Below are 25816 nucleotides of genomic sequence, written 5' to 3' on the forward strand. Positions count from 1 at the left end.
CATCAACACACTCACCAACACATTCACTCAACACACTCGACAACATCCTCAACAACAGATTGACACATCCAGGTGAACACATGTACAGGATCTACTCACAGACACAGCATCCGTTCGTCTAGCTGGCCGCACCATCCCACACAGACGTGTCCACAAGAGGCAGAGGTGCTCTTCTGCATGACTACGGATGACGGGGTTGTCCCCTGGTCTAAACTGGACTAGGGTGGGGAGCTTTGTGGAAAATCAGACAATGACAATGCTATATCCTCTTGGACCACATTCAAATTTGATTGAACACACTGACGACTATGCATTACCATGAAACATTTAAAACCATTAGAATAATGTCTGCCATAGGGAATATAGCCTTTAAAAACAAATGGTCCATCTTTGAAAGCTATGTATAATTTTGTCTGAGTAAATGAGTAAGAAACAAAATATACATATTGCATTATTGTTGTGCTTTGATGTCTTAAAATCTGACACTCCCATCATCCCGTCATTTGTCTAATATCACATATATTCTCTTGAGAAGTACTTTACCTTGATGAGAATAAACTCTTTGGTGAAATTATGACACTCCAGGTCCAGCTATTAGAAAAATTATCCTGTATCATGTGTGTGTGGTTTGGTTTTACTATTCTTGTGGGGACCAGAAGTCCTCACAAGGATAATAAAACAAGGACAATTTTGTTATGGGTTAGATTTAGTTTCAGGGTTAGTGTTAGGGGCTAAGATTAAGGTTAGGTTAGGGGTTATGGAAAATAGGATTTTGAATGGGAATACATTTTTCAGTTCCCACAAGGATAGTAAAACCAATGTGTGTGTGTGTGTACTTGTTTTCCTACCTTATCAGGACGCCAATGTCCTCACATTTCAACCGGATGTAGTGAAAATGTAGGAAAACAATAGCTTTTTTGAAGTCAGGACTTTTTTCAGGTCCTGAATTTGTTCAAATGCTATTTTAAGGTTTGGGGTTTTGGGGGTTCGGGTTAGGTTAAGGGTTAGGTATTTAGGGAAAATAGGAATGTTAATGGTCAAACATGTTTACACTCCAGATAGACCATAAATATGTCCAATTTGATGTTTTGGTGCCTATAGGGCAATTCAGACCTTATTACTGATAAATGAGTTTGTTTCCTATGATCATGTTTTGTATTTCTGTTTTGCATTGTGTATTTGTATTTGATGTGTATATTTTTGTAATTACAAGGCTCATCTGTAAAAGAGAGCTTGGTCTCAGCATGACTCCCTGTCAAAATAAAGGTTAAAGTGCCAATATGTAATTTGTTTCGTCGGCCCAAATTCACATAGAATTGTTTGTTATAGATCTATCATTCTACTTGAAAGCAAGTCTAAGAAACGGTAGATATGTTCTATGTGTACTATTTCTATGCTTCCAGTTATTACATTTTTGTGTCTATTACTTTTGGTTTTGTAAACCAGCTTCAAACAGCTGAAAATACAATATTTTTGTTTATGGAAAATATATTTCACAGCGGATTAGAGGGTACAATGATCCCCCCCCAAAACAAATTGTCAAGGAAACAGGGGGCGGGGTACTGGGTCACGCCTTCACTTTAAAAGTTGTAGCCCGACATCTCTGAATATCTTCCACAACATCCAAGATACTTTTCACTTGAAAGACTACGATATTCTGTTGGACCATGTGTGGTAAGGCAAATTTGTACAATTTCGTGACTATTATGATTATTAGCTAGATAACTTCGTAACAAATAGCAGTAACTAGCACAGCTGGCTAGCTCGCGGATGGGATACAGTTTATGTCAAATTGACGTCTAAAGTAATGTTTTGTTGTTGTATTTTAGCTAACGCTATCTTTTTTTCCTAACCTTAACCTGTTACTTATAACCTGCTACGTTAATGATCCTAACCTCCTGCGTAAATTCTCCTAACCTGCTATGAAAAATCCATTTTTTTTAATGATCAATTCTGCCGTAAAAGAGTATCGACGTTCTCCTCGGGATACAGACCGTGGTTACTTCAACGACCTCCTAATGTATATATAAATCATCTTTATAATTGTACTGCCATTAAAATGCATTATTCATTGGTATTTGTGTACGTTTCTGCATTTGCATTACTGACCTATGTAGTTTTGTGTCATACTAAACTTGACTAACATTACTAACCTTTACATTACTAACCTCAACATTACTAAAACAATAATTAGATAATTCACTAATGTTTGACTACTGAAAGTTAGAACAGTTTGGCATCCCGTATATAAAACTCGACAGACCACATCTGGACTGCTCTGTTAAACACAGAGCTTTGCATATGGCTGTTAGACCTGGGTGTCTGACAGGAGCTAATTTTCACGGATGAAACAGCTGCTGTCAAACTGCGACAGGCGTTGGAAATACAGTGAGGCTCCAAAGGTATTGGAACACTGACACATTTTTCTGTTGTTTTGGCTCTGTACTCCAGCACTTTGGATTTGAAATGATACAATAACGATAAGGTTAAAGTGCAGACTGTCAGCATTAATATGAGGGTATAATCATCCATGTCGGGTGACGTTTAGAAATTACAGCACTTTCTGTAAATAGTCCACTATAGTATATAGTCCTCCCATTTTAAGGGACCAAAAGTTTTGGGACAAATTCACTTACACTGTGTATTAAAGTAGCCAAAAGATTAGTATTTGGTCACATATTCCTAGCACATAATGATTACATCAAGCTTGACTCTACAAACTTGTTGGATGCATTTGTTGTTTGTTTTGGTTGTGTTTTCAGGTTATTTTGTGCCCAATGGTAAGTAATGTGGATGCTACCATGATTACAGAAAGTCCTGAATGAATGGTGAATAACGATGAGTGAGAAAGTTAGATGCACAAATATTATATATATATTATATTTGTGTTTCTAACTTTCTCACTCATCATTATTCACCATTTATTCATGACTTTCTGTAATCATGGTAGCATCCACATTGATTTAGAAGTGTTTAGAAACATTTGATTCTTATTCACAATAAAAGTGACTCCAAATGTTTATTTTATTTTTTTATTTCACCTTTATTTAACCAGGTAGGCTAGTTGAGAACAAGTTCTCATTTGCAACTGCGACCTGGCCAAGATAAAGCATAGCAGTGTGAACAGACAACACAGAGTTACACATGGAGTAAACAATTAACAAGTCAATAACACAGTAGAAAAAAAGGGGGGAGTCTATATACAATGTGTGCAAAAGGCATGAGGAGGTAGGCGAATAATACAATTTTGCAGATTAACACTGGAGTGATAAATGATCAGATGGTCATGTACAGGTAGAGATATTGGTGTGCAAAAGAGCAGAAAAGTAAAAAAAAAAAAAAAAAAAACAGTATAAAAACAGTATGGGAATGAGGTAGGTGAAAATGGGTGGGCTATTTACCAATAGACTATGTACAGCTGCAGCGATCGGTTAGCTGCTCGGATAGCTGATGTTTGAAGTTGGTGAGGGAGACTAATCAATGAAAACATTAAATTCTTATTTCTTCTTATTTCAAGTCATAAGACATGGCCAGATATGGAATTATTAACACATACTAATCAGCGATTTTTGCAGTTCGTTCCAGTCACAGGCAGCAGAGTACTGGAACGAAAGGCGGCCAAATGAGGTGTTGGCTTTAGGGATGATCAGTGAGATACACCTGCTGGAGCGCGTGCTACGGATGGGTGTTGCCATCGTGACCAGTGAACTGAGATAAGGCGGAGCTTTACCTAGCATGGACTTGTAGATGACCTGGAGCCAGTGGGTCTGGCGACGAATATGTAGCGAGGGCCAGCCGACTAGAGCATACAAGTCGCAGTGGTGGGTGGTATAAGGTGCTTTGGTGACAAAACGGATGGCACTGTGATAGACTGCATCCAGTTTGCTGAGTAGAGTGTTGGAAGCCATTTTGTAGATGACATCGCCGAAGTCGAGGATCGGTAGGATTGTCAGTTTTACTAGGGTAAGCTTGGCGGCGTGAGTGAAGGAGGCTTTGTTGCGGAATAGAAAGCCGACTCTTGATTTGATTTTCGATTGGAGATGTTTGATGTGAGTCTGGAAATGACACAATACATTATTTACCATTCATTTCTATTAGGCAACAAATTAATCTGAAACAACCAAAACAAACGGTTCACCCGATATGGATGAAAATACCCTCAAATTAAAGCTGACAGTCTGCACTTTAGTCATTGTATCATTTCAAATCATCCAAAGTGCTGGAGTACAGAGCCAAAACAACACAAAATGTGTCACTGTCCCAATATTTTTGGAGCCTCACTGTAGATCCAGCCCACTGACTCTTCATACCAACCCATTCAATGTAGCAAAGATGCAACCCCATGTATAATATAATGGTTTGAGTCTAAGACATGTAATGTAGGATACTGGCTTTTGTGAATCATGTTAGTTTGTTATTTCTTGAATACAACACTTTTGTTCTTGTTGAAAAATAAAACAACTTGTACCTTTTATTTCTTGCAGGAATTTTTGCCTATCTGAACTACAGAGTGCCACGGACCAGGAAGGAGATCTTTGACACACTGGTAAAGGGACTGCAGAGACTTGAGTACAGGGGATATGACTCTGCAGGTAATTTTTAAAAAACAATGTTGTGGTCTTAGGTCTTATTTGATCACAATCATAGACGAGAGACAGTCTCCTTGAGGTCAAGGAAGATATCTTGTCTCCACATAGCCTCTTGATAAAGTCCAACAGGACACTATGGTTCCGGGTTGTAAATGATCTTAGTTAACCCAGAACTAAATGATTGTGTAATTTGATGAGATGCTCATGTTTACATAGTCTGTCCACCAGTGTGGAGTTCGAGACCACCTAAAGCGAAATTCTGACAAGAGCGACAAAGTTTGAAAAATATCTTTTATGAAAGTATAGGACATTAATGTTACTAGTGAAGTAGGAAGCCCAGGTTTCAATAGGCAATAAATTATGAATGGGTCATGAGGGAGTGTGGATATTTGGCCTGTCAAAGTGGTTTTATGAGCTGAATGAATGGGAGCTGATAATTATTATAATTTTTTTGCTCAGCTGGTCTCGGGAAGAAATTATGAGTTCTCATTGTTCGAGACCGAGTCAAGACCGAGTAAAAATGTATCTGACATAGAGACAAGACCGAGTAAAAATGTATCTGACACAGAGACAAGACAGAGTAAAAATGTATCTGACACAGAGACAAGACCGAGTAAAAATGTATCTGACACAGAGACAAGACTGAGTAAAAATGTATCTGACACAGAGACAAGACAGAGTAAAAATGTATCTGACACAGACACAAGACTGAGTAAAAATGTATCTGACACAGACACAAGACTGAGTAAAAATGTATCTGACACAGAGACAAGACAGAGTAAAAATGTATCTGACACAGAGACAAGACAGAGTAAAAATGTATCTGACACAGAGACAAGACCGAGTAAAAATGTATCTGACACAGAGACAAGACCGAGGAAAAATGTATCTGACACAGAGACAAGACCGAGGAAAAATGTATCTGACACAGAGACAAGACAGAGTAAAAATGTATCTGACACAGAGACAAGACAGAGTAAAAATGTATCTGACACAGAGACAAGACCGAGTAAAAATGTATCTGACACAGAGACAAGACAGAGTAAAAATGTATCTGACACAGAGACAAGACAGAGTAAAAATGTATCTGACACAGAGACAAGACAGAGTAAAAATGTATCTGACACAGAGACAAGACCGAGTAAAAATGTATCTGACACAGAGACAAGACAGAGTAAAAATGTATCTGACACAGAGACAAGACCGAGTAAAAATGTATCTGACACAGAGACAAGACAGAGTAAAAATGTATCTGACACAGAGACAAGACAGAGGAAAAATGTATCTGACACAGAGACAAGACAGAGGAAAAATGTATCTGACACAGAGACAAGACAGAGTAAAAATGTATCTGACACAGAGACAAGACCGAGTAAAAATGTATCTGACATAGAGACAAGACAGAGTAAAAATGTATCTGACACAGAGACAAGACAGAGTAAAAATGTATCTGACACAGAGACAAGACCGAGTAAAAATGTATCTGACACAGAGACAAGACAGAGTAAAAATGTATCTGACACAGAGACAAGACAGAGTAAAAATGTATCTGACACAGAGACAAGACCGAGGAAAAATTTATCTGACACAGAGACAAGACAGAGGAAAAATGTATCTGACACAGAGACAAGACAGAGGAAAAATGTATCTGACACAGAGACAAGACAGAGGAAAAATGTATCTGACACAGAGACAAGACAGAGTAAAAATGTATCTGACACAGAGACAAGACCGAGTAAAAATGTATCTGACACAGAGACAAGACAGAGTAAAAATGTATCTGACACAGAGACAAGACAGAGTAAAAATGTATCTGACACAGAGACAAGACCGAGTAAAAATGTATCTGACACAGAGACAAGACAGAGTAAAAATGTATCTGACACAGAGACAAGACAGAGTAAAAATGTATCTGACACAGAGACAAGACAGAGTAAAAATGTATCTGACACAGAGACAAGACCGAGTAAAAATGTATCTGACATAGAGACAAGACAGAGTAAAAATGTATCTGACACAGAGACAAGACAGAGTAAAAATGTATCTGACACAGAGACAAGACCGAGTAAAAATGTATCTGACACAGAGACAAGACAGAGTAAAAATGTATCTGACACAGAGACAAGACAGAGTAAAAATGTATCTGACACAGAGACAAGACCGAGGAAAAATTTATCTGACACAGAGACAAGACAGAGGAAAAATGTATCTGACACAGAGACAAGACAGAGGAAAAATGTATCTGACACAGAGACAAGACAGAGGAAAAATGTATCTGACACAGAGACAAGACCGAGTAAAAATGTATCTGACATAGAGACAAGACAGAGTAAAAATGTATCTGACACAGAGACAAGACAGAGTAAAAATGTATCTGACACAGAGACAAGACCGAGTAAAAATGTATCTGACACAGAGACAAGACAGAGTAAAAATGTATCTGACACAGAGACAAGACAGAGTAAAAATGTATCTGACACAGAGACAAGACAGAGTAAAAATGTATCTGACACAGAGACAAGACCGAGGAAAAATGTATCTGACACAGAGACAAGACAGAGGAAAAATGTATCTGACACAGAGACAAGACAGAGGAAAAATGTATCTGACACAGAGACAAGACAGAGTAAAAATGTATCTGACACAGAGACAAGACCGAGTAAAAATGTATCTGACATAGAGACAAGACAGAGTAAAAATGTATCTGACACAGAGACAAGACAGAGTAAAAATGTATCTGACACAGAGACAAGACCGAGTAAAAATGTATCTGACACAGAGACAAGACAGAGTAAAAATGTATCTGACACAGAGACAAGACAGAGTAAAAATGTATCTGACACAGAGACAAGACAGAGGAAAAATGTATCTGACACAGAGACAAGACAGAGGAAAAATGTATCTGACACAGAGACAAGACAGAGTAAAAATGTATCTGACACAGAGACAAGACCGAGTAAAAATGTATCTGACACAGAGACAAGACAGAGTAAAAATGTATCTGACACAGAGACAAGACCGAGGAAAAATGTATCTGACACAGAGACAAGACCGAGTAAAAATGTATCTGACATAGAGACAAGACAGAGTAAAAATGTATCTGACACAGAGACAAGACCGAGTAAAAATGTATCTGACACAGAGACAAGACAGAGTAAAAATGTATCTGACACAGAGACAAGACCGAGTAAAAATGTATCTGACACAGAGACAAGACCGAGGAAAAATGTATCTGACACAGAGACAAGACAGAGTAAAAATGTATCTGACACAGGGACAAGACCGAGTAAAAATGTATCTGACAGAGACAAGGCTGAGACACTCACTATGTGGTCTATATTACAACACTGCCATCCACAAGAGATTATGGTTGTAATAGATTCATGTTTTTTCTGTGTTTGGCTTTCAGGTGTCGGAGTGGATGGCCCTAGGAAAAATGACAATGGTGACAGCGTCAACATTTGCCTGATCAAGAAGAGGGGGAAGGTCAAGGCTCTGGATGAGGAGCTCTACAGTAGGCTGAACTCTCTACTCTCCTACATTAAGCTGAACTCTCTACTCGCTACTCTCCTACATTAAGCTGAACTCTCTGCTCTCCCTCGCTACTCTCCTACATTAAGCTGAACTCTACTCTCCCTTGCTACTCTCCTACATTAAGCAGAAATCTCTACTCTCCTACATTAAACATTAAGCTGAACTCTACTCTCCCTCGCTACTCCTACATTAATCTGAACTCTCTACTCTATTCTCCCTTGCTACTCTCCTACATTAAGCTGAACTCTCTACTAGAGGTCGACCGATTCCGATTATTGGAGGACCAAAAAAGCTGATACCGATTAATCGGCCAATTTTTAAAAACTGTATTTATTTGTAATAATGACAATTACAACAATACTGAATGAACACTTATTTTAACTTAATATAATACATCAATAAAAATCCATTTAGCCCCAAATAAATAATGAAACATGTTCAATTTGGTTTAAATAATGCAAAAACAAAGTGTTGGAGAAGAAAGTAAAAGTGTAATATGTGCCATGTAAGAAAGCTAACATTTCAGTTCCTTGCTCAGAACATGAGAACATATGAACGCTGGTGGCTCCTTTTAACATGAGTCTTCAATATTCCCAGGTAAGAAGTTTTAGGTTGTAGTTATTATAGGACTATTTCCCTCTATACCATTTGTATTTCATTAACCTTTGACTATTGGATGTTCTTATAGGCACTTTAGTATTGCCAGTGTAACAGTATAGCTTCTGTCCCTCTCCTCACTCCTCCCTGGGCTCGAACCAGGAACACGACGACAACAGCCACCCTCAAAGCAGCGTTACCCATGCAGAGCAAGGGAAACAACCACTCCAAGGCTCAGAGCGAGTGACGTTTGAAACGCTATTAGCGGGCGCTAACTAGCTAGCCATTTCACTTGGGTTACACCAGCCTCATCTCGGGAGTTGATAGGCTTGAAGTCATAAACTGCGCAATGCTTGACGCACAACGAAGAGCTGCTGGCAAAACGCAAAGAAAGTGCTGTTTGAATGAATGTTTATGCGCCTGCTTCTGCCTACCACCGCTCAGTAAGATACTTAGATGCTTGTATGCTCAGTCAGTTTATATGCAACGCAGGACACGCTAGATAATATCTAGTAATATCATCAACCATGTGTAGTTAACTAGTGTTTATGATTGATTGATTGTTTTTATAAGATAAGTTTAATGCTAGCTAGCAACTTACCTCGGCTTACTGCATTCGCGTAGCAGACAGTCTCCTTGTGGAGTGCCATGAGAGAGAGGCAAGTCGTTATAGCATTGGACTAGTTTACTGTAAGATTGCAAGAATGGATCCCCCGAGCTGACAAGGTGAAAATCTGTCGTTCTGCCCCTGAACGAGGCAGTTAACCCACCGTTCCTAGGCCGTCATTGAAAATAAGAATGTGTTCTTAACTGACTTGCCTAGTTAAATATGAAAACTTGAAATTGGCCCTAATTAATCGGCCAATCCGATTAATCGGTCGACCTCTACTCTCTACTCTCCTACATTAAGCTGAACTCTGCTCTCCTACATTAAACGTTAAGCTGAACTCTCTACTCTCCCTCGCTACTCTCCTACATTAAGCTGAACTCTCTACTCTCCCTCGCTACTCTCCAACATTAAGCTGAACTCGCTACTCTACTCTCCCTCGCTACTCTCCTACATTAAGCAGAACTCTCTACTCTCTCCCTACACATCTACATTAAGCTGAACTCTCTACTCTCCCTCGCTACTCTCCTACATTAAGCTGAACTCTACTCTCCTACATTAAGCATTAATGTACTCTACTCTCCCTTGCTACTCTCCTGCATTAAGCTGAACTCTCTACACTCCCTCGCTACTCTCCTACATTAAGCTGAACTCTCTACTCTCCCTCGCTACTCTCCTACATTAAGCTGAACTCTCTACTCTCCCTCTCTTACTCAGCTCCATACCACTCTACTTGAGTCAACTCCACGATCTTCTCCTATACTAATTTCTACTTGATCACAGTCTAGTACTACGTATTAGCCTATGCTTAGTATGTTTCTCACTGCTTCGTGCTTTAACATATTGATGTTTTAGTCTGATCGTTGATTGTGTGTGTGTTCAGAGAACGACTCCATTGACCTGGACATTGAGCTGGACACACACTTTGGCATTGCTCACACCCGCTGGGCGACACATGGAGAGCCCAACGCTGTCAACTGCCATCCACACCGCTCCGACAAGAACAACGGTAAGAACACACTCGTACTGTAGGATCACACAGTAGATGGTGAGAATTGCTGAAGCAATGTTAGTACAGTATTAAGCGGTTTGTAAAAACACACTATAATGCAGTCATTCACTCAATACAAGAGAACCGTGGTACAATATAATGTGTCCCCATTGGCTTTACATTGCAGCCCCTAAAAGAGTATCTTAGTCATCTGGTTTACCATATAGAGGTCGTTAACTGACCCCTGTTGTTGCCTTCATTTAATGGGCCCTGCTTTCCTTAAGGAAGAGAAACACCGGAAAGCAGATGAAAACTTTAAAGAGAAAGGGGTCAGGGGTCATTTTTGCTAGATAATGAGATGGCTTAACTCCATGCTTTCTGACGTATTGCCTGGTGTCCTAGCCTGCCTGAGCTTTCTCCTGAGGCCTATGCAGATGTGCTTGAGTTCACCTTAGAGAGTAGCTCCATCATGATAGTAATTCATAAAGAACCCAGGATGTTCTCCTATGTCAGGGACCATCAACGAGATTCAGCCGCGGACTGATCTTTTTAAATTCTTTATTTGTGGGTTTTTTATTGAGTGGATGGTCGGGTGGCCAGAACATAATCATTTGTAGACCGTATATTGACCGCAATAAGCTTAAACAGATATAATATTTGAATAAAACAGAATCATTTGAATCCTTGCTTACATTTGTATAGGATAACATGTCTCTCTATAATGGGTGAGAATACTTAGATTTCCAAAATTACAATCACTTGGAGCTGATTTCCTAGTCCAATATTGGGAAATAATAATAATATATTGGCTCAGAAAACTATTGGCCAAATAAAACCACCCGTGGGCCACCAGTTGTGGAACCCTGGCCGAGGACATAAAACAAGAGAGACTGTGACCTTAAATACAAGCACGTTTGTGCTTCTGCATGTACATTGTTTGCTGTTTGAGGTTTTAGCCTGGGTATCTGTAAAGCACTTTGTGACAAGTTCTGACGTAAAAAAGCTTTATGAAATTAAAATGGATTGATTTGTTTGAAAGACTTCATTAGAGCAGAGTAGATATTTACTTACAATAATTACACTGTAGCTATTAACCCATGATTGACACAAGATAATGTTATGCTATCACAGAGGAATAGGTATTCTGTGAATGCCAAATATTTGACATGTGATCTCTGTTCTTCACCTTAGAATTCGTTGTGATCCACAATGGAATCATCACTAACTACAAGGAGCTCAGGAAATACCTGGTAAGTTGTGAGAACACACAAGGCATTCCAATCCGGACATTTATATACGCACCCTGAACATATCATTGCTACTAGACCTTTGTGCATATGGGTATACAGGTCTGTACAGACATCATAAACCAGAAGAAGTGTCGTTTTACAGGTGTCAAGACCACACAGACACGCCCTTAGGCCGTTGGTCAGTAGGCCCAATAGAGATCATATATGTGGGATTTGTTTGTAGACGTTAGCAAATGTTATTGAATGAAAGGACATTACATTATTCTATTTCTGTAGCGTGGATGTATAAAGGTGTTGACGTAGAAATGGAATCGATAGAACTGGCCTCCCCATTCAAGTCAATGGTGGCATAATGGGTGGACTGGCAGCCATTGCGAGTGTACCCATTAGTTTACCAGTGAAATTACCAGGGTCAGAGTTACCAAGCCCTTTCTATGGATTCTATTTCTGTTGTTGTTGATGGGTCAGACCGTAGATTCCTGTACAGATTGTCAGTTGTTTGTTATCTACTTCACTTGCTTCGGCAATGTTAACATACGTTTCCCGTGCCAATAAATCCACTTTGAATTGTCCTGACTTTCCCATTCATGGTTGCGGTATGTCAGGGTCTGCGGTGCTGTTTCATTAGCCAGACTGAGCTAATAACTGAGACTGACAATTAGGCTACATCTCTTATTTTTGTTGAGAGAAACATTGTCTGTTTTGAAGGTTGTTGTGTCTGTAACTAACAGCAGTGTTTTTTTGTATACTGCCATCAGAAATCCAAGGGGTACAAGTTTGAGTCGGAGACGGACACCGAGGTCATCCCCAAGCTGATGAAATATGTCTATGACAACAGCGAGAAGGAATATGTGTCCTTCTCCACCCTGGTGGAGCGCGTCATCCAGCAGCTGGTAAGCGTCATGGAGGGGTGTGGATTCTTCTGGGAAAATCTCTGTATATGACCACACACAATTAACAGTCCTGTCTGCATGTGGTAGGGGAGTTGATTATGTTGTGACAAACAAACAATTCATTTAGGACATGTCAGCTGGGGTTTTGTGTTGCAATGTCCCCCCCCCCCCCCCTTGTCTGGCCTGTTTACTGTGTCCCTTTAACCACATCACATAATCAACAGCAGTTGTCCGTATGTAGCAGCTAACCCAATGTCCCCCCCTTGTCTGGCCTGTTTACTGTGTCCCTTTAACCACATCACATAATCAACAGCAGTTGTCTGTATGTAGCAGCTAACCCAATGTCCCCCCTTGTCTGGCCTGTTTACTGTGTCCCTTTAACCACATCACATAATCAACAGCAGTTGTCCGTATGTAGCAGCTAACCCAATGTCCCCCCTTGTCTGGCCTGTTTACTGTGTCCCTTTAACCACATCACATAATCAACAGCAGTTGTCCGTATGTAGCAGCTAACCCAATGTCCCCCCTTGTCTGGCCTGTTTACTGTGTCCCTTTAACCACATCACATAATCAACAGCAGTTGTCCGTATGTAGCAGCTAACCTAATGTCCCCCCCCCCTTGTCTGGCCTGTTTACTGTGTCCCTTTAACCACATCACATAATCAACAGCAGTTGTCCGTATGTAGCAGCTAACCTAATGCCCTCCGCAACCTGAAAGGAAAAGGTTTTTAGGGTCTAAAAGTCCTGCTGTGTTCAGTGTGCTGGGATCTGGTTGAGTCTGGTTTTAGAAGTGGCTCTGAAAGATGACCTAATATCCTGTATATCAGCCCACCCCACCCAACTACCCCAGAAGAAAACGAAGACCTCACTCTGTAGCTTCAATAAAAGAAGGGGAAAGTTGAACAACGAGATTAGTTCTTGGCATAATTGAAAACAGACTGAATCATAAGCTGTGTGTGTGTGTGTGTGTGTTTATTTGTTTTATATTTCTCCTCCCCTCTCAGTTTGGCCAATGAGAGAGCTAGGGCTAGGGAGCAGAGTAGTGCTTCCACAGAGAGGCCACTTATTCCTCATACAGCCTGAGTGTGTGGAGCTCAGTTTCTCTGCCTCCCAGCGTACCCCATCTATCTCACAGCATACCCCATCTCCTCACCTTACTGGGCCCCTGGGCTGGGGTTTAGGCAGAGGATAGAGGATAGAGGGAGGAGGGAGCAGAGTGGCTGGGCTGGGGTTTAGGCAAGGGATAGAGGGAAGAGGGAGCATAGTGGCTGGGCTGGGGTTTAGGCAGGGGATAGAGGATAGCGGGAGGAGGGAGCAGAGTGGCTGGGCTGGGGTTTAGGCAAGGGATAGAGGGAAGAGGGAGCATAGTGGCTGGGCTGGGGTTTAGGCAGGGGATAGAGGATAGCGGGAGGAGGGAGCAGAGTGGCTGGGCTGGGGTTTAGGCAAGGGATAGAGGGAAGAGGGATCATAGTGGCTGGGCTGGGGTTTAGGCAGGGGATAGAGGGAAGAGGGAGCATAGTGGCTGGGCTGGGGTTTAGGCAAGGGATAAAGGGTTCAGCTGATTTGCCATAGTTTCCTATCTTTTTGTCTTCTATCGCTTTCCTTTGACTGATTGTAGCCTGTCTAGGGACTGATGTCGGACATGAGTGCAGGCTATGAAGTTTAAACATTATAGTGCATCTGACTGTTGTTGATGACTCATTGTGTCAATATCATCCTGTCCCAAATGAGATCATATTAGATGTGAATTCACTGAGGTCTACAGGTTGTCATTTCTGACACAGCTAACTTGCTGTACTCCTTTTGTCTCTTCTCTCCAAGGAAGGGGCTTTTGCTCTGGTTTTCAAAAGCATCCACTTCCCGGGGGAAGCTGTAGCCACCAGGTCAGTATGATCCCTCTGACATTTCTCTACTCGACCCCATCACTTCTACCTCACACGTTCGCCCAGCCTACCAGAACACTTTACCTTCCATTATAGATTGACCCCCTTTCTGACCTCTAACCCTGTTGCTGATCTCAAGTGTTGCATAATATCCTGTAGAACTCTCACTAAGCACAAAGTTCCATGGAAGCCCATGAATCAGGGAATCTGATCCTGTTTCAAAGAGTTCTGTTACCACATGCCCACTATGATGCAATGTTCTGGTTTAGGTGAAACGTTAAAGTCAGATATGAACAAGGCATGATGTTTGTGTAAGAAACCTATACAAGTTTTGTCATCCTTTTTTATCAGCATAATGTTAACTGTATACCTGTAAAAGTGGCACATTATGCACAGTAAGCAACACAGTTCACTGTGTGTCTGTCTGTCTGTCTGTATGTGTGCAAACTAGTGGTTATGTGTGTTTTGTGTCAGTTAAGATTTCTCCTCCACTCTCAGTTTTCAAATGAGAGAGCTCAATGGGCTAAGGACCAGAGTGGAGCTTTTCCAGAGAGGGCTCTTATCCACTGAGTGTAGCTTACTGTCTCTTGTCAGAGTTGCTTTCCAGGGGAAAGAATGGTTACAATTAAGTCATTATACAAGTGTTTGTAGTTCCTCACCTCCTCCATTAAACAATGCCCTCCTTCATGGTATTGTTGCTTGATATTGGCCGCCTTTCCTTCCAGTTCTCTGCTGCCAATGACTGGAATGAATTGCAAAAATCACTGAAGCTGCTCTTATATCTCCCTCTCTAACTTTAAGCATCAGAATTTCTGCAGGCCCACGCCACTGGTCTAACCATAAAGATTTCAGGGTATTATAATGAACAAAACAAGTGATTGTACAAGACCAAGTTGAGTGATGTTTGTGGTGTGTGGGATGCTGTTGGCCTGTCTTTATAGTTGAGTGAACGGATGTGGTCTACTCTGTGGGAGAAAGTGGAGGGTGTGTTATGACTGCCTTTGTCTATTCTAAGAGAGCTTGTCTCAGACAGTGGTTTGATTTGGCCCAAAAAATGTAGGTCTAGTTCATACCAGTTTCTCACATTGGCTCACTCGCTCATTCCAGCCTCAGCCTCTCTCTCATTCCAGCCTCAGCCTCTAATGGCCTCTGTCACTGTCATCCTCTCTCACTCTCTCATTCCAGCCTCAGCCACAAACGGATCTCTGTCACTGTCTTCCTCTCTCACTCTCTCATTCCAGCCTCAGCCACAAACGGATCTCTGTCACTGTCATCCTCTCTCATTCTGTCTCATTCCAGCCTCAGTTTCTCTAACGGACTCTGTCACTATCATCCTCTCTCACTCTCTCATTCCAGTCTCAGCCTCTAATGTCCTCTGTCACTGTCATCCTGCCTTAGGAGAGGAAGTCCTCTGCTGATAGGCGTGAGGAGCAAGTATGAGCTGTCTATGGAACAGATTCCTATTCAGTACAACAGTACTGGTGAGTCCCTCTTTTCTCTCTGGGTGCCTCTGGAAAATAGGCCAGCTGTTGGCAGACAACTCTTGATGGCGCCAACTGAAACTTTTAGTCCTGGTGTTTTTAAGTATTCTCCTTTATAATTTGTAATACCCCTGTTGTGTACTGTAGCTGTAATGAGCATGTGGAGTTGTAGGTTGGGATTTGTGACCGAAGTTGCTTGTGCAATCTCGTCTGTATAGGTAAAGTGCTGTTTGTCATCAAGCAGAGCACTTAGCTTGACATTTTTATCAATTTATGTCAACTTTAGCTCTCAACTTTCTTGTGCTCGGGAACCATGCTTTTGATAAATCTGTTTCCATTTAGCTGAAAATAAACATGACTAATTTGAAATGAAGTGTAATATTAAGGAGGTGAAAAGGGAAACTTACCAAAGACAAAATGTTAAGAACACCCTTTGAGTGAGCCTAAATAATATATGTCTGTAATGTTTAGTGTCAATTACATTTCAAAAGGTTTAGTAATGAGTTATGTTATACGCTGTTATACAACTGAAGTTCCTTCTGGAAAAATCAATTCTGTTCTATTATGTTCTGTCTGTATGACCCCGTCTGCTCTCCAGGTCACTTCATAGAAGGCATCCAGCAGAGGAACTTCAGGAACAGGGTGGACAGCACCGTAGCCTTGCATTCAGTCAGTGACAGGAAGGCAGTGGAGTTCTTCTTTGCTTCTGATGCCAGGTGAGAGCCACGAGAACACGAATCTCCCCTCAACTGGATAACTAACCCCAGATGTAATTCATGTAGCTCTTCCAGTTCAATACTGATTGTGTTCTACACTCCTATCTACTGGCCGTCAACTGTCATTACATGTACTTATTCATGTACTGTATATTACTGCCATGTTCCTTACACACTCTTATGGGGGGAAAAAAACATATCTCTGTCCTTCCTGCTTCACCCCTAGTGCCATCATTGAACACACCAACAAGGTGATCTACCTGCGGGATGATGACATAGCAGCGGTGGCCCAGGGCAAGCTGTCCCTGCACCGTATGAGCCGCTGTGCCGGGGAGGACCCTAACCGGGCCATCCAGACCCTACAGATGGAGCTGCAGCAGATCATGAAAGGTCAGGGGTCATCACAACACACAGTCACACACTGATAACAAGAGCCCTGTATTTAGAGAGTTGGAACTTTGAGGTTTCTGATGCATTGACATGATACGACAACATTCTCTGGCAGCCATTTTAGTGGCCCGTTAACATGACATGGGGAATAGTTAAACTATGTTATGGATGGTCTAGAATTAGAACAAAATGAGACATTCTGAGAGTTAGCGCCACCCCTCTAAATACATGGCTCTGCTGATAACCAATCAGTGTAAAGTAGATACGGCCAGGGTTATGCAGAGGTGCTGGGATAGTTAGAATTATTAAGCACTTATTAGCTATGTGCAGTTTTCAGAAATGAGTGAGAGCCTGATGCAGTCTTCTTTCACTTGGAGTCTGTCTGTATTCCTGGATGATCTGTTCTTGGGGTTGGTATTGATGCATAACATGGATGTTTATATTTACATATTCTTATTCATCCCTTTACATTTGTGTGTATTTGTGTGTGTGTGTGTATAAAGTAGTTATTGTGAATTTGTTAGATTTTACTGCATAGTCAGAACTAGAAGCACAAGCATTTCGCTACACTTGCATTGACATCTGCTAACCATGTGTATGTGACCAATAACATCTGCTAACCATGTGTATGTGACCAATAACATCTGCTAACCATGTGTATGTGACCAATAACATCTGCTAACCGTGTGTATGTGACCAATAACATCTGCTAACCGTGTGTATGTGACCAATAACATCTGCTAACCATGTGTATGTGACCAATAACATCTGCTAACCATGTGTATGTGACCAATAACATCTGCTAACCATGTGTATGTGACCAATAACATCTGCTAACCATGTGTATGTGACCAATAACATCTGCTAACCATGTGTATGTGACCAATAACATCTGCTAACCATGTGTATGTGACCAATAACATCTGCTAACCATGTGTATGTGACCAATAACATCTGCTAACCATGTGTATGTGACCAATAACATCTGCTAACCATGTGTATGTGACCAATAGAATTTGATTTGATTTGGATGTTGACTCACAGGGAACTTCAAAGCCTTCATGCAGAAGGAGATTTTTGAGCAGCCAGAGTCTGTCTTCAACACCATGAGAGGAAGGATCTGTTTTGAAACCAACACAGGTATGGCATAGTCTGAAATCCACTCAATGTACTCCGTGTGATGCTAAACATGACGACGAGTGGCAAGGAAGTAGAATGTTAACTCAAACAGACTGGTACCCAGGCTAGGTATGGCACACACAGTACCCCAAACAGATAACTTTAGAAATAGATCCGTAGCTGAAGATCAGAAATGTGTCTTGTTTTGTGTCAGAGATGTGCTTTTGATCACCAGTGGTCCTGGGGGGGCTGAAAGACCATCTGAAGGAGATCAGGCGCTGCAGACGCCTCATCCTGATTGGCTGTGGCACCAGTTTCCATGCTGGAGTGGCGGTGAGTGCTAAATGGGTCGGGGGGGGGGGGATTTGATGGACATTTGGTTGTTGACTGAGTAGGAGATTCACTAATTGACACTTGTGTGGGTGTAACGAGAAAGATCCTGTATGGGACCTGGTCCTGTATTGCTCAGTTGGAGCGGGACACTAATTCGGATGCATATAAGAAATCCCGCTACGACCTTCGACGAGGCATCAAATAGGCAAAGCGTCAATACAGGACTAAGATCAAATCTAATTTCCTGCAATAATGTGTTATCATTTACATACTGTGTCACATTTATTTTGTCTAAGTATGCCTCTTTCAGACAACAACAAAAAACTTTGACTTGACACAATTATTCTCCTTTTTGGCAGTTCTTACTTTCACTACTAGAGGGGGATTGGATCATTTCTGGGGGATCTGCACTCCCAAAGTTGTTGACTGTTTTTGTGCTTGCCAGTTAGCTAGCAGTTCTCAGCTGTTAGCAGCCAATGGCTAGCAGTTTGTTACTGGCGATTTAAAAACGGATGATTGCCGTCATTTCTTCAAGTCATTATTGAATGTAACAAATCAAGCCGTTGCCCGATTATTAAAAGGGACAGGCGGCTATTTGAGACTCTGCGTTTTCATTGAAGTTTTACGGTGTGCGGCTGCTCGGCCATGGAAACCCATTTCATGACGCTCCAGACGAACAGTTCCAGTGTTGACGTTGCTTCCAGAGTCAGTTTGGAACTCAGTAGTGAGTATTGCAACCGAGGACAGACGGTTTTTATGCAGCTTCAGCACTCGGCGGTCCCGTTCGGTGAGCTTGTGTGGCCTACCACTTCGCGGCTGAGCCGTTGTTGCTCCTAGACGTTTCCACTTCACAATAACAGCACTTACAGTTGACCGGGGCAGCTCTAGCAGGGCAGACATTTGATGAACTAACTTGTTTCGAAAGGTGGCGTCCTATGACTGTGCCACTTTGAAAGTCACTGAGCTCTTCAGTAAGGCCATTCTACTGCCAATGTTTGTCTATGGAGATTGAATGGATGTGTGCTCGATTTTATACATTGGTCAGCGATGGGTGTGGCTGAAATAGCTGAATCTACTAATTTGAAGGAGTGTCCACATACACTATATATACACAGAAGTATTTACCTGGTACCCGTGTATATAGCCAAGTTATCATCACTCATTGTGTATTTATTCCTTGTGTTACTATTGTTCTCTCTGCATTGTTTGGAATGTCCCGTATGTAAGCATTTCACTGTTAGTCTACACCTGTTGTTTTACGAAGCATGTGACAAATAAAATGTGTATTTTATTTGGTAGAGCATAGCGCTTGCAACGTCAGGATTGTGGCTTCGATTCCCGGGACCACCCACACATAAAAAATGTACGCACACTTCACTGTGGGTCGTTTTGGATAAAAGCATCTGCTAAATGGCTTATATTAAGAAAAAGGACTCAAATAGTCCAGACTCCAGGCTGAACAGTCGGTTGTTCATAGATGAAAAATAGAGTGATTGATGAAACCCTTCCTTGATGCCTCTAGACCAGACAGATTCTGGAGGAGTTGACTGAGCTGCCTGTGATGGTGGAACTGGCCTCTGATTTCCTGGACCGCATCACTCCTGTCTTTAGAGATGACGTCTGCTTCTTCATCAGCCAGTCTGGTACGCGAGACTGCACATTACCTGGTCAGATATGGTGAACGATTGTGCTTTGTTTCACAAGACGCTATGACTCCACCTCCTTCCAGGTGAGACAGCAGACACCCTGATGACGCTGCGTTACTGTCAGGGCCGCGGAGCTCTGACGGTGGGCATCACCAACACGGTGGGCAGCTCCATCTCCAGGGAGACAGACTGTGGCGTCCACATCAACGCCGGCCCTGAAATCGGTGTGGCCAGCACCAAGGTACACTACCACCACCACCACACTGCTGTCTGTTCACAGGGAAGCCTCAGTTAATGTGAGCTCAGTGGTGTTGTACTGAGCACGGCGACTAGATTGATATCAGGATTCACATGTGTACCTAGGTTGAGATTTGGAGGAGATGGTGTACTGTGTTTATGCAAGTGCCTCATATACTAGTGTTTGTGCATGACTGCTCACAGTGCCCCATACTTTCTCCAGGCGTACACCAGCCAGTTTGTGGCCCTCACCATGTTTGGTTTGATGATGAGTGAGGACAGAATTTCCCTGCAGAAGAGGAGACTGGAGATCATCAACGGATTGAGAATGCTGCCAGGTCAGCCTGACTCTCTGTGCCTCTCGTTACCCCCCCTTATAACCTCCACCCTCTCATAGCCCCTGTCAACTACTTATCTATAAGCTCTAGCCACCCCTGTCATTTTACACTCCTTATCTGTCTACCTCCAATGCATTCCCTCACTGTGACGCCCTTGTGAGCTAATGCAGAATATGTCTGGTGTTCCTCTCCTCAGGGTTGATTAAGGAGGTTCTGACTCTGGACGACCAGATCAAAAACATTGCAAGCGAGCTGTACCAGCAGAGGTCCCTGCTGGTTATGGGCCGTGGATACAACTACGCCACCTGTATGGAGGGGGCACTGGTGAGCACTGAAACTACTCTTCATGCAGGGCTCTCCAACCCTGTTCCTGGAGAGCTACCCTTTAGGTTTTTGCTCCAACCCTGTTCCTGGAGAGATACCCTCCTGTAGGTTTTAACTACAACCTTGTTCCTGGAGAGGTACCCTCCTGTAGGTTTTAACTCCAACCCTGTTCCTGGAGAGATATCCTCCTGTAGGTTTTAACTCCAACCCTGTTCCTGGAGAGATATCCTCCTGTAGGTTTTAACTCCAACCTTGTTCCTGGAGAGATGCCCTCCCATGTGGTCTAGTGGATCTTTGTGGTGGGCTGGGCACCTGCAAGCTGACTTGGTCGTCAGTTGAACTCTGTTTCCTCCGACACATTGGTGCAGCTGGCTTCTGGGTTAAGCGAGCGGGTGTTAAGAAGCGCGGTTTGGTGGTAATGTTTTGGAGGACACACGACTCGACCTTCGACTCTCCCGAGCACGTTGGGGAGTTGCAGCGATGAGACGAGATCGAAAAAGGGGGTAAAAAAATAACCACAAAAAAATAGAAAACGGTAAGCTCTCCAAGAACAGGGTTGGAGTTAACCAACAGGAGGGTAGCTCTCCAAGAACAGGGTTGGAGTTAACCAACAGGAGGGTAGCTCTCCAAGAACAGGGTTGGAGTTAACCAACAGGAGGGTAGCTCTCCAAGAACGGGGTTGGAGTTAACCAACAGGAGGGTAGCTCTCCAAGAACAGGGTTGGAGTTAACCAACAGGAGGGTAGCTCTCCAAGAACAGGGTTGGAGTTAACCAACAGGAGGGTAGCTCTCCAAGAACAGGGTTGGAGTTAACCAACAGGAGGGTAGCTCTCCAAGAACGGGGTTGGAGTTAACCAACAGGAGGGTAGCTCTCTCAAGAACGGGGTTGGAGTTAACCAACAGGAGGGTAGCTCTCCAAGAACGGGGTTGGAGTTAACCAACAGGAGGGTAGCTCTCCAAGAACGGGGTTGGAGTTAACCAACAGGAGGGTAGCTCTCCAAGAATGGGGTTGGAGTTAACCAACAGGAGGGTAGCTCTCTCAAGAACAGGGTTGGAGTTAACCAACAGGAGGGTAGCTCTCCAAGAACGGGGTTGGAGTTAACCAACAGGAGGGTAGCTCTCCAAGAACGGGGTTGGAGTTAACCAACAGGAGGGTAGCTCTCCAAGAACGGGGTTGGAGTTAACCAACAGGAGGGTAGCTCTCCAAGAACAGGGTTGGAGTTAACCAACAGGAGGGTAGCTCTCCAAGAACGGGGTTGGAGTTAACCAACAGGAGGGTAGCTCTCCAAGAACAGGGTTGGAGTTAACCAACAGGAGGGTAGCTCTCCAAGAACAGGGTTGGAGTTAACCAACAGGAGGGTAGCTCTCCAAGAACGGGGTTGGAGTTAACCAACAGGAGGGTAGCTCTCCAGGGACAGGGTTGGAGTTAAAACCTATAGGAGAGTAGCTCTCCAGGAACAGAGTTGGAGTTAAAACCTACAGGAGGGTAGCTCTCCAGGAACAGGGTCGGAGAGCCTCGGGGTAGTGGGCTCCCGAGTGGCGCAGTGGTCTAAGGCACTGCATCCAGGCTGCATCACAACCGGCTGTGATTAGGAGTCCCATAGGGCGGTGCACAATTGGCCCAGCGTTGTCCGGGTTTGGCTGGTATAGGCCGTTGTTGTAAATAAGAATTTGTTCTTAACTGATTTGCCTAGTTAAATATAAAAATGTCAAATAACTCTCAGGAGGACTAGATGGCTTATTGACTTTCATTTGATTATTTTCCTGTTACAGAAAATCAAAGAGATCACGTACATGCACTCAGAGGGCATCCTGGCTGGGGAGCTGAAGCACGGTCCCCTGGCTCTCATCGACAAACACATGCCTGTCATTATGATCATCATGAAAGACGCCTGCTACACCAAGTGTCACAACGCTCTGCAGCAGGTCACAGCACGCCAGGTGAGACACACACACACACACACACACACACACACACAGGAAGGGGGACTCTCTCTCTCTCTCTCTGACTTTGACATTCAGTAGCTTTTGTACACCCTGGTATTCAAAAATAATTCACCTGAGGGAATATCACAATGGACAGAATAGTTTAATGATTATATCATTATTGATGCTGTTTTCCCCCTTCCTGTCAGGGGCGGCCCATTATCCTGTGTTGCCAGGACGACCCTGAGATCACTAAGAATGCTTACAAGACCATTGAGTTGCCACAGACAGTGGACTGCCTTCAAGGCGTCCTCAGTGTCATTCCTCTCCAGCTCATGTCCTTCCACTTGGCTGTGCTCCGGGGATACGATGTAAGTCACCAGGCCCCAATGGTCCTCTGTTACAGCCGACAGCAGTCATAGTATGTGTTGTGTCTGAGGGTGATTTTAAAAAGCTGTGTGCGTGCTCTGTGTGCGTGCTCTGTGTGCGTGCTCTGTGTCTGTGCTGTCTGTGTGCTCTGTGTCTGTGTGCTCTGTGTCTGCGTGCTTTGTGTGCATGCTCTGTCTGTGTGCTCTGTGTCTGCGTGCTCTGTGTGCATGCTCTGTGTCTGTGTGCTCTGTGTCTGTGTGTGCGTGCTCTGTGTGCTCTGTGTCTGCGTGCTCTGTGTGCGTGCTCTGTGTGCGTGCTCTGTGTGCGTGCTCTGTGTCTGCGTGCTCTGTGTCTGTGTGCGTTCTCTGTCTACATGCTCTGTGTCTGTGTGTGTGCTCTGTGTCTGTGTGCATGCTCTGTCTGCGTGCTCTGTGTCTGTGTGCGTGCTCTGTCTGCGTGCTCTGTCTGCGTGCTCTGTGTCTGTGTACGTGTGCGAGACCTTAACACTAATGTTGATTTTCTTTCCATCTTCTCAGGTGGACTGCCCCAGGAACCTAGCCAAGTCTGTGACAGTGGAGTAACTACTAGTTTCAAACCAGTCAAAATACCATAATGCAGTCAGGCGTGTCTTTGTGTGTACTGTGTGTGTTGGTAGGTACTGAATGTGTCATTTTAACTGGGTATTTATCAGGGTTTTGGTCAATTTGAATTGAAGGCAGTCCATTCAGGAAGTAAACTGAAATTCCAATTAAATTATTGAGAAAATGTATTTTCAATGACTTCAATCAACTTAAAAGGAAAACCTATTTAAAAATGTTGGGATTTTCAATTCCAATCCTGAATTTACTGACTTCAATTTGAATTGACCCCAACCCTGGTATTTATGGTAGACGTTAAACTCTGAAGAGTCGTCATGACTCAAGTGGTGTGCTGGAGTTCTATCAGTGAGTTAAATTCAATGACGTTTACTCAATAAGTGCCTTGTGAATGTTTATTTTTTTATTTTATTTTTTATATATACATAAGGAAGGGACATCTATATTTTATTCTGTTTACTGCTCGGCACTGAAGCAAAGGAACAATGTCATAGCCTATTGTTTACATGTAGTCTCGAAATGTTTACGGTTGTGCAATACGTAGACTGACAAGGACTAAAGTGTCTTGGTGTTTGTTTGTAATAGCTCGCACATCATTTAATTTGCATGATGCCTACTATACCTTTTTAAACAGTGAAGGAACAGTTGAATCTTACCGTTACAGAAGGTAGAGAGATAATATGACAATTATGTATTCCAACTCTCTATTCCTCTGTATTTGTTTGAGCCAAAGAGAAAACAAGCAAAGGACTGTTGGCTATATGGACAATTTCTCGTTTGATATCCTCTTTACAACGGGAAAATATATGAGTACTTTGAGGCTGTTACTGTATAACACCCTTATCATATGCAAATGATTTTAGACCAAACGCGTGTACATGTACATTGCGATATATGTTTAAAATTGTAGTTATTTATTGTATTTTATATCTGATTATTAGTCTTACATGTCTAATTTTGAATAGGCCAGATTCTGTCCCCTAATCTTTGACTATGTATATTACTTTTTTTTCTTTTTTTAATACAATTATTTTTTACCCTTTGTTTGTGTGTGTGGTTTCCAGATCATTTAGTGCTAGCTGAGTGAAGACCAATATTCTCTTGATTTGATTTAAGCTATATAAATACAGTACCAGTCAAACGTTTGGGGACACCTATTCATTCCAGAGTTTCTCTAGTTTGAACTATTTTTTACATTGTAGAATAATAGTGAAGACATCAAAACTATAAAGTAACACATATGGAATCATGTATTAACTCAGTGTTAAACAAATCAAAATATATCTTAGATTCTTCAAAGTAGCCACCCTTTGCCTTGATGGCAGCTTTGCACACTCTTGGCATTCTCTCAACCAGCTTCACCTGGAATGCTTTTCCAACAGTCTTGAAGGAGTTCCCACATATGCTGAGCACTTGTTGGCTGCTTTTCCTTCACTCTGCGGTCCAACTCATCCCAAACCATATCAATTGGTTTGAGGTTGGGTGATTGTGGAGGCCAGGTCATCTGATGTAGCACTCCATCACTCTCTTTCTTGGTCAAATAGCCCTTACACAGCCTGGAGGTGTTGGGTCATTGTCCTGTTGAAAAACAAATGATAGTCCCACTAAGCGTAAACCAGATGGGATGGCGTATCACTGCAGAATACTGTGGTAGCCATGCTGGTTAAGTGTGCCTTGAATTCTAAATAAATCACTGACAGTGTCACCAGCAAAGCACCATCACACCTCCTTCTCCATGCTTCACAGTGGGAACCACACAAGCGGAGATCATCCGTTCACCTACTCTGCGTCTCACAAAGACATGGTGGTTGTAACCAAAAATCTAAAATTTGGACTCAACAGACCAAAGGACAGATTTTCACCGGTCTAATGTCCATTGCTTGTGTTTATTGGCCCAAGCAAGTCTCTTAGTAATGTCCTTTAGTAGCAATTCGACCATGAAGGCCTGATTTACGCAGTCTCCTCTGAACAGTTGTTGAGATGTGTCTGTTACTTGAA

General features: G+C 42.6%; 1 protein-coding gene across 1 annotated transcript; it reads left to right on the plus strand.

The window, feature by feature from the left end:
• The first annotated feature begins 1570 nt into the window (after positions 1 to 1570).
• LOC115146823 (glutamine--fructose-6-phosphate aminotransferase [isomerizing] 2-like) lies at positions 1571 to 24862 on the plus strand. Its single transcript, XM_029688839.1, has 19 exons — positions 1571 to 1674; positions 4485 to 4592; positions 7999 to 8103; positions 10211 to 10336; positions 11510 to 11568; positions 12327 to 12461; positions 14283 to 14344; positions 15743 to 15825; positions 16424 to 16541; positions 16768 to 16931; positions 17976 to 18071; positions 18286 to 18383; positions 19906 to 20026; positions 20113 to 20270; positions 20490 to 20604; positions 20801 to 20928; positions 22701 to 22868; positions 23063 to 23224; positions 23759 to 24862. Exons 1-19 carry the CDS (start codon positions 1668 to 1670, stop codon positions 23801 to 23803), a joined length of 2058 nt encoding a protein of 685 aa, XP_029544699.1. The 5' UTR covers positions 1571 to 1667; the 3' UTR covers positions 23804 to 24862.
• Positions 24863 to 25816: the final 954 nt, after the last annotated feature.

This window comes from Oncorhynchus nerka, linkage group LG19, assembly GCF_034236695.1.
Source record: "Oncorhynchus nerka isolate Pitt River linkage group LG19, Oner_Uvic_2.0, whole genome shotgun sequence".
In the NCBI taxonomy this organism is placed as follows: Eukaryota; Metazoa; Chordata; class Actinopteri; order Salmoniformes; family Salmonidae; genus Oncorhynchus; species Oncorhynchus nerka.